General features: G+C 42.7%; 1 protein-coding gene across 1 annotated transcript in view; it reads left to right on the top strand.

Moving 5' to 3' along the window:
• MFSD2B (major facilitator superfamily domain containing 2B) overlaps positions 1-5,273 on the top strand; it is a 38,117-nt gene extending 32,844 nt beyond the window's left edge. The window contains exons 12-14 of the mRNA XM_035323139.1: positions 498-641; positions 2,418-2,594; positions 3,671-5,273. Of these exons, the coding sequence (XP_035179030.1) occupies positions 498-641; positions 2,418-2,594; positions 3,671-3,728 (379 nt within the window). The 3' untranslated portion in view covers positions 3,729-5,273. The remainder of the gene's footprint in view (positions 1-497; positions 642-2,417; positions 2,595-3,670) is intronic.
• Positions 5,274-10,145: the final 4,872 nt, after the last annotated feature.

The following is a 10,145-nucleotide window of genomic DNA, read 5'->3' on the forward strand; positions in this document are numbered from 1 at the left end:
AAAAAAAAAACACGCAAACTCACAGTTGCCATTTGTACAGCTTTTATTCAGATTCCCATCACCAAATACAGTCTCTTTGAAGTAGACAGAGAATGGACCCCATTGGTTTCAGAAAATTTTATTAGCTTGTCAAGAGTTATTTCAGAATAGAACTATTCAGAGATTGAGTCCCTTGAAATGTTAAGGTGTTGGGTTTTTCTTTGATATTACAACTTCTGCTGGAATGACAGTCAATCTAAGAAATTCTGTCACCTCCCAGAAAGTGTTTGATACTTTTTCTACTGTTTGTCTACATGCTAATATGTTGCTGTGCATTTCTTACAAAGGTTTTTGCCCTCCTGTCCATCAGTAGGACTTTTTGAAGTGGATTCTCTTGTCTTCATAACTAGTTACATCAATCAGATCTTAGAAAGTGGAGGGGGGAGGTTCTTTCACTAAGTTTGAGCTTCGAGAAATGACTTCAGCTTGAGTTTTCCTCTTATCTTGCTTATCTCTAGGTCAATGCTGCCTGATGTTGTTGATAACTTCCGCCTGCAGAATCCTCATGGAAAAGGACAAGAAACCATTTTCTATTCTTCTTATGTTTTCTTTACCAAGATGTCAGCAGGAATTGGCTTAGGAATTTCTGCTGCCAGCCTGGAGTAAGTAACAATATGTTTCCCTTTAGTGGATCTGCTCTGAAAGTCTTTGCCTCTATCCTGTAGAGTTAATTGCCTTTTTGCCCTGAGCCTGAAAGTGCCAGCAGCTCTAGTTGGCTGACCACTAGAGACAGGATTGTTATCATGGAGGCCAGAGCAATGAGCATTAAGCCACCTGCCCTAGCATGTTTTAGGGAACTGAACACTGAACAGAGTCAGGAACGGAGCCTTTCTCACAGCTCTGAGCATCACCTAGCAGATGTCAGTTTGGAAGATGTTCTCCTCCCACTGCTTGCCTTGTGTGTTCTTACTAAAAGGCCAGGTTGGGAAAGTGGTCGGCCATCTGCTCTGTGTTTGTACATGGCCTAGCAGAAAGGGCCTTTGCCTGCAGCTGCTAGGTTTCAGTAGATGCATGGCACAAATATGCAATGAACACTTAGAAGTAAACTTGTCTGAAATCCTACTTAGCCCTTGGCTCCAAGTCAGAGGTTTTGATAAGCAGAATGCTTTCCTTCATGGCCTGCAGCTGAACCTGCTGAATAATGTGCAGGGCCTGGCTGAACCTTTTGGACCTAGGAGTTTTAGGTGCTTACTGCTAACACCCTTGTTTGTAAAAGGTTGTTTGTTTGTTCATGTGACAAAAGGTTTGACCAGCATTATTAAGTGTTGAAGAAAGCATGAGGTCAGAAATCAATTTCCAAATTAATGAAGAAGGCCATGTAATTGGGCAGGTCTTTTGGACTGGTGTATGAAAAGGAAACTTCACCAGGCACCTCTAACCTGCTCTGTATCTTTACAGACAGTTCTTTAATTTTGCTTTTGATAAAGAGCTCAGTTTATCTGCAGCTCAGAACATCAGATCCCAGGCCCCAGCCACGATTAAACTGTCTGCAATTACGGCTGTCATTTGAAAACCAAACAGCCAAAATGACAGGAGGAAGGCTGAGTGAGGCTTACTGCATAAGCCATTTGTGGCTGTATCTGTAATGAACTGTGACAACATTTGTGAAAGATACTACACCACCTTCCCTTTCTCTTCCTCCTTTCCTGCCCCCCCAAATCTGCTAGTATTTAGTGACTATTTAGGGATAGTTTAAAACAAGCAAATTACTCTTTACCAATTAGCCCTTTTACTGCTCCATTCCAGTTAGCTCCCAGCAATTTCCCAAGGCAGGTATTTGTGGGAGAACATAGAAGGCAGACTAATGACAAGTGAGCTGTAGCTTTCATAGCTGCATGTTCAGAGGCAAATAAACTCATTCCATAAATTTGGAATGGGAAATTGAGTATACCAGCAGTTGTGGGACTGCATGGAAGCCCCTGTATTAATGAAGTGTAAGTGTTAACCTAATTCTGAGCACTTGAGTAAATTTGTCTGTGTTGAGCAGAGTGCTTAAGTATGTGTTTAAATTAAAGTTAAGTATTGCTATTGAAATTGGTCAGATTATTTGCATGCTTTTAAAGCTGAACCTGAATACTTTGCTGAATACTAATAGGAGTCACGTATCAGACCAAATTCATTACCTGAGATTCCATCCTCCTCTAATTAAATGTTATATAATAATAATGAGAAAATACAGAGATAATGCTGTTATCTGAAACACCACAAACATAGGATTTGAAAGACAAGAAGCAAAACACATAGGGGTGGGTAGGAAAAAGAGAGGGATAGAAAAAAAATAATAGGTGAAGAGTCTTAAAGAGCATTGTCAGAAAGGAGTAATCCAAGAAGGGGACCTTCAGGTGAGTAAGCTTTCCAATTTTGGACCTTTTGTTTAGGTTTACTGGTTACAAGCCAGGGATATGCAGACAATCCAATGATGTGATCCTCACGCTGAAAATCCTCATCGGAGCAGTTCCTGCTGTCCTCATCCTTGTAGGTTTATTTATACTTCTCTTCTACCCAATCACTGAAGAAAGTCGGAAAGAAACAAAGCTTGCACTGGAAGTGCTAAGGTAGGTTTAAACTAGCAGCCAACAGCAGTAACATCCTCACGGCAGCTCTTTGTCATATTGGAGAAAAATTACTGGCTACCAACATATACCTCTGTATTCCTTACCACAAAACAAAACAGCACTCTATTAGTTGAATTATTAACTGAATGATACCGTTACATGCTCCAGTACCTTATTTTTGTAGTATTGTACTAGCTCTTTAGAGGGCCATTTATCAGATACATCAGCTGCTCTATTTTACTTCTTCGGGGGTGGCACACAGAGCACTATTGTTGTACAATGTTTCAATCCAGAAATGAAGAATTTTCTAGCCAGGTTAAATTACTGGAGAAAATGTGAATAGTTACAGTTTTCTTGTGTATAGAAGAAAACAGGATTATTGTCAGCATTCTTGTTGTTTATGGCATATAAGAAACATCCAAACAATTTGGGTGAGTAGGCAGGAAAGATTGTGGGACAAAAAGAAAGGACAGCTTTAAGCATTCATTCCCTTTTTTCCCGATCTCATACCCTTCGTCCCCTTTCTTCCCTTTCTGTCCCTCTCTAAAGAAAACCTTGCTTAGCTCAAAATCATCCACCTCTGTTAAATAAAGGCCTGGTATACTGAGGGACATGCGGAAGACTTACATAGCACATGCAGTCAATCCTAGAAGACTGTTGGATTAAATATTAAAGTAAGTTGTTATTCTTGGTATGTTTTTATCATATCAACTTACTGGAGTTGGAAACAAATTTCCATGCTAAGAGATCAGTTCCAGTGCCTAAGCATGGATTCCTGGGACCACTTCATTGCCCTATGGTATCTAAGATACCTCCATGGGGTTGGCAGATAGCACACAGGCCTCTCAGGCACCAGCTCCTTTTTGCGTGGCAGCTGCAAACCAGAGGGGACAGGTAAACAGTCTAAAATGGCACTGGCCCCTCTGCATAGGCACCTTATTCCCAGTCCATAACAACCACATCTTGATGGTGGTTCTCAGTTGTCTTAGTTGTTTGAGATTGCCAAACTGTGGTCTGTCTAGCTAGCACTAAAAGCCAGAAGTCTTCTCACACATCGTTTGTCCTGCTTTTCACAGAAGGAGCCATCAAAGCACAGAGAACCTGGATGACCACAGAGAGGACACCTCGGTCTGAAAGCTCTGAATACCAAGACTTTTTAAACTCAATCTCATGCCCTGTACAGAAACTCTCTGAGAGTTTTCTGCATCATTTCCATGCATTGGCAGAAAGGACAAAGAATGATAAAGAATGACAGTCAGTAATGAAATCAAGGGAGGAACATTACCATGTAAAAAATAAATACAACTCCATGCACTGTCCTAAAAGAGACATTACAACCATGCAGGAGTGCAAGCTATTGAAGGTTTGCCTTTTTTGTTTGTTTTTCAATGATAACATAAAGCTGTGATTTTGTTGCAACAGGAGGGTCTATGAACTTGTAGGCCAAGGGAAAAAAGCATAAATGTGGTATACTGCCCGAATATACTTTGTGATATATTTCAACCTCAGAGATTGGGGTAAGTTTTTAATTTCTACCTATACGTTGCACGCTAGCGTGTTTAGAAAGCACTTTGGAATCCTGAAGTATGCTATAAAAATATAGGATTTATTTTGTTTTGAAATAAAGATGCAGAGATATTTTGAATATTTTCTCACAAAGGGTTATTCTGAAAGAGATTTGATGTAATTTAACTTTATAGATTTTATATGAAACAGAACCTTGCATTTCCCATTATTGGAGTTCCTTGCTTCACACACCTTTATACTGCTCTTTGTCAGAGTGTGAGGACTTAATTTCAAAAACAACATCTTCACTCAAGGTACCTAAAATCTGTAGTCTCTTCCAAATATTAGGTAGGCCATTCAAATTTCTGTAACTTTGGTCTTTAAGCGATCATGGTACCCACCTGTTTTTCATGTGGGTTTTGTCAGCCTTACAAAACACCATGGCATTGCTGTTAATCTCAGCTTGCACAGTGTTTTATAATAATGAGGTTACACCTGACTTTGAAATGGTGATACTTTTCAGTCAGGGATCTCACTGTGGCTTTAGATACATTATCTAAAACCTCATTCCCACTATAGATTCACATTGCTGAACACATTTTGTAGATAAAAGATACACCTCAGGCATTTTCCGGGGCAGTTAAATTCAGGTTTAGTCATTCTGGGCTTCTTGTGGAGTCAGTGGAGAGACAGACACCTCCAGAGGCTGCTTCCACAATCAGGCTTAAATGACTGGACTCTGAAGACAGATATCTAAATTTGGAGGGGAGTGTGATGGATCCAAGAGTTGAAGGCTTCTTCACGTGAAGAAATTAGCACAGTGAAAAACAAGACATAAATTTACAGCCCACTGGCTTCACTGTACAAATATATGGGAGGGTGCCTTAATTTTGGATGAGAAGTGCCTTTGAAGGAGTAGCCCACCACATCTAGGAGCACCTGTGGCTACTCCTGTGGGTGTCACTGGAGGCAGTGACTATAAGCAATTTGCTCAGGGACATCTGGGGAAGTGACTCAGTGCTGGGACTGGAAACTGGAAAAGCTTTTAGTGAAAGACACTGTAAAATAAGATCAGTGCATCCACAGAGTGTCTCATTAACACTGAAACCTTTTCAGGCAAGTTGGAAGTCTAAGGCTTAATGAACTGTCCTAGTTCAGAAAAATGCTTGATAATGAGCGAGTCTTTAAGGATATATTTTGAGTGTGCGTGGGTAAGAGTTAATGATGTCTGAGACTTGTATTGAATTGACATCTAGGGAGGTGTTGTTTTTTTTTTTGTTTCAGTTCTTGAACAAGCCAAGATTTCTATTGCCTGGGGCGTATGTGTTTACAACAATAAAAGCCACAAGCCCGTTTACATTTCTGAGTTTAATAGAATTTGAAATAGCAGAAACACTTCATTTTGAAGTAGGTAAATGATGTAGTAATATCACATAGCTCCAGAAACATCATAGAAAACATTTTGGGGGATTTGATTTATTCCATAACATTCGTGTCTGTCTGAACAGTCTTATTTAAAAACAACCAGAAGTCCTACTAAAGCCTATTTATTTTTGAAATGTTTTTTTTTGTTGTTTTCAGCTGCTATAAATCTGTAGCTCCAAGGCAGTGATTCTGTGTCAGTTTACATAAGCCAAAAACAGCCCAGCGATAAAAGGATTGCAGGAACTGCTGGCTGTGGTTGATTGGAAGAATTTGAATGTGGCCTGAGATATTATTTCTAGATCAGTTGTGCAGTTGCCTCTAAACTTTGCAACACCCCCATCCTGACTTCAGTCTCTTACAAAGGTAAACTTGGTTGACTGATTGTAAACTTTATTCCTCTGCTCCAGTGAGACAATGTGATATTTACATAACAGAGATGCACTTAGTCTTCACTTTGCATATACTATTAGCATCAAAATAAAATGGAAAACCTCCACTGATGAAATGTAGCAAAATATTTTTATAGTTTGAAAATCTCAATTAATTTGATTACCAGAGTTGTACTTTTGTTAAGAAAATGAATGTATTTTTCTAAACAAAGAGGATGCAATAACTAAGTGCAAGGTAAGATTTTTTTGGTAATTTTGTTTTTTAGGGCTCATTGTTGGTGCTGTAAAACAAATGAACTTTGAATATCTTCTTGTCAGTTTTAAATGATGTGTCCTGTGTATGTATGTTCAGAACATGCGACTGGAAGAAGCAGATTTATATATTGAAAACCATTCAGATTAAATGCTAATCTAATGTAAACCTCCTGCCTTGCACTGATTGTCAGTAACAAGGGCCAGGTTCAATCCCCAGGGGCTCTCATTCAAGTAAAAGCCAAATACAGCCACAAGAACATGGGAGTCTGGATTAAACCAGCTGGGTGCCTAATGGACAGCACTTCCCCACCTACACGCAAGCAGTTCCAACAAATGGATTTACACAAATAAGAGGAAGAAAAGGATAACAGAGTTACATGTCCCTGGTTAGTCCCTCTGTAGAGCAAACCATGCCCATTCCTTGCCCTTTCTTGAAAGCTGTGGCTGCCCAAATCTTCTATTTGGCTGTTTGCTGGTATAGTCAGTAGCTGAGCTGGTCACTAGTCACCTCTTCCAGTTTCACCTCCCCTTGTAGTTTCTGCCTAAAAATGATTTCACAACCTTCCAGTGTTATACTACCTGGTCATGCATTACTGCTGGCAATTGGTCTGCCTGTAGGTCACAGCGAAGCACGTGGCCAAGCCGTCGTTCCCCATCGGGCACTGTAGGAGAGGGTTGCTCCCTCTCACTAGCTGTGTCCTCTCACGCCGAGGCACTGTCTGCCCCTGAGCTTGCTGACCTGTCACAGCTTAGGTGGATTAGATCACTTGTGCTGAGTCCCCCGCTTTAACAGGTGAATACCACCTCGGACATCTGTCCCTGGGGAGTTCCTGAGGGCTGGCGCCTTGGGTTTCAGGTAATTGGGTTTGCAGGAGGGGCCCTGCAGATCTGAGAACTAATTCCTTAAGTCGCTGCTGCACCTTAGAAGAATCGCTGCTGGATTCAATCCCTGCTGCATCCTCTGGTCTCTGTTCACCTTCTGTACTTCAAGTAAAACACTTGAAGTGGACAATGTTTTAAAGCCAAACTCTGCTGGTTTTGTTTTTGTGGTTGGTTACCAAATTTGTTCATCTGCTTTTCTACTTGCCTTTCTGGGTTGTAGACAGAAAACTCAAAACAATCACCTCCGTGAGAGGAGGAATTTCCTGGCAGGGAAATGTAGGTCCTTTAAGACCTGGTATTTGTTGGCAAGGTCTCTGAAGATGAGGAAGGGAAGGCACAGTAGTTCAAAGTCTGATGCAGTAGGGCACAGCCAGTAGCTGTATAGTGTATAGTGCTCAGTCACATACTTTGTATGAATGTCATATTGTAGTTTAAAAAACAAACACAAAACAGCCTTGAAGTGTTACAATAGAGGCTTTCCCTTCAGAAAACTGCTAGGCTGAGTGATGGAAAGGTCAGCTGGATTCATACAATTGACAGGTGAGTAAGTGAGTTTTCTGTTTTCATGCAATTTCTTTCTGAGATCATGTTTCTCAAGCTGCTCTGAATGCTTTCTTCACCTTAACTCTCTGCAAGACCATTCTAGCGAAAGCACTGAGTAGTATGGTTACAAAATGAATGTATGTTATAGGCTTAAGGTATGAAATTAGATAGCTTTCACATCATTAAGCACCAAATCTGCTGCATAAAACACATGCTAACTCACTGTGAGGCTTCATTCAAAAGACAAGCAGCACATGCCTCAGTCCCTGAGATGAAGGAGGAGACATTTTTCTACTTTGCGCCCAAGAATTTGCAGTCTCTGAAGATAGAAATTGTCAAAACTGAGAACTGAACAGACAGTGGAGGGAGGGAGAATGGTCCTAGAGCCACAGCACTCTGCAGAAAAGGTGGGTGTCCAGTATAATTTCAGAGGTGTTCATAGAGCAGCATCTCTAACCCTAGAGTATCAGCGCTGTTGGATGGCAGGGAAACATGACTGTCTTCTCTGAAAGTGTAGAATCAGAAGATGTATTTCTTGATCTGTTTCTTGTCCCAAATGATGCTAGAGAAGACTATGAATTTCAGCTACTCCCTTCAGCTTTCTGTTCTCAGTATTGCTGTACTCTGCTGTGGATGGTGAGGAGGGATTGCAACCATTTCAGGGGAAGCTCAGGTTGGAAATGAGGAGCCATTTCTTCTCAGAACGAGCAGTCAGGCACTGGGACGGGTTGCCCAGGGAGGTGGTGGAGTCACCATCCCTGGGGGTGTTCGAGGAGAGGTTGGACGTGGTGCTTGGGGACATGGTTCAGTGGGAGATGGTGGTGGTAGGGGGGTGGTTGGACCAGGTGATCTTGGAGGGCTTTTCCAACCTTTATGATTCTGTGATTGCTCAGCCCTGTGGAACTGACAGTCACTTGTTCAGCTTCACCTGGTGCAGGTACACACCTTGGAGCCCCAGCACCCATCCCATGCCCATTTGTCTTTGCTGGTGCCTGAGGAATCATCTACATTCACCAAAAGATGATCAGGATTTTCTTCACAGCTTAGCAGTCTCCATCATCTCCCTTTCAGCTAGAGGATGTTTTTACCCACCTGTGGTCAACTCAGGCCACCAGCTTGGCATCATGGTGACGGAACCAGGTTTGCAATGGCTGACAAGTGTCCATCTTTTTGTCTGATCTGTCCAAATCAGCTGCAATCCAGGAGGAAGTTTGTCCCTTATATTTATAAAGTGAACGCACCCTTTGGCCATCTTCAAAGTCATGGAGAAGAATCTGCACCTTGTGACCTCAGTCAGCTTCAGCGATTCCACCTCTGCTGGCCATGTCACCGGTGTGTGATGATCACAGAATGGCAGCTACCACCAGGCTCCTGGCAAAGTCTTTGCTGTGCTGAGCTGGCGATGAAGAGAGAATGGGAAACTCCAGAGTTCCTGAGGTGACTTGCTGGGGTGGAAGAAGACCCCTAAGACAAGCAGGCTCCCTAGAAACACCCAGAAATCCTCTCCTGAGGGCTGTTCGGTTGACATCAGTGACTGGGTCAAAGCTGTGGATTTAGACACCTGAATGCAGAGAAAAGGAAACTCAAGAGGATTGGTTAATGCTTTCTGGTTACCAGATATTCACATGCTCAGCTTCTTCCTCCCCAACCCACTGCCTGATCCTATAGATGCAGATCAACAGGGAAGGCAGCGACTTGACACGAGATGCTCAGGGGCTGCAGCAAGCAAGGTGCAATTTCAGTGCATGAGGCAGGTGACTCCCTGCAGCTGGGCTGTCAGCAGAAGCAATGCTGTGAAAGCCAAGGAAGACGTACCTTAGTTATCCTGGCTGTGCAACTGAAAGAGCAAGGAGCTTGGAAGTGGGGCTGGCAGTTAGAAAACAGGCTGAGTGCTGGCGTTCTCGGTGTTAGCACAGAAGGGAACGTGCTGTGATCCCGGTGCTGAGAGTAGCGGGCGCTGGTTGCGGGCTTGGCATCTGCAGATGTAACGAGTCAATCTGGCAGGGTCTGCTAGACCTGCTCGGAAAGGTGAGCACCAGGCAGAGGATGTAGGATGTAAGCACAAGGAACTCCCACGAGGAACACAAAGGGAACCGTAGATCAATCTTTCCTCCACCTTTCAGACCCCGCTGCCTTCTCTCTGGTTACCAGCACACAGGGTTATGCTCGTTGTCTACAAGGCAGCCCTGAACAAACGCAACTGTACAATAAATCCAGCACCAAGAAGTTGTAGGGCAGTGAATCCGGAAAGTAACTGAAATTGGACATCGTTTTGGAGTAGTCAGTGGTGACAGCTGGTGAGCACTGGTGTGCCTGTGGTCCACAGTCAGGTGGTTGCTCGTGGTCCCTAGAGAGCCAGGTACTGGAGGAGTAATGAAGATTCTTGTGTTGTGCACATACCACTCCTGGAAGCTGATGCTTCCCACCACCAGCTGGGACTGGAGTTTCACTATGCAAAAACCAGGAGCTGCTAGGGGCAAAGTAAGCGCAGCACCTTCCCGTGGTAGCAGAAATGGGATGGGGAAAAAAAAAAAAAAAAAAAAAAAAAAAA

This window comes from Oxyura jamaicensis, chromosome 3, assembly GCF_011077185.1.
Source record: "Oxyura jamaicensis isolate SHBP4307 breed ruddy duck chromosome 3, BPBGC_Ojam_1.0, whole genome shotgun sequence".
In the NCBI taxonomy this organism is placed as follows: Eukaryota; Metazoa; Chordata; class Aves; order Anseriformes; family Anatidae; genus Oxyura; species Oxyura jamaicensis.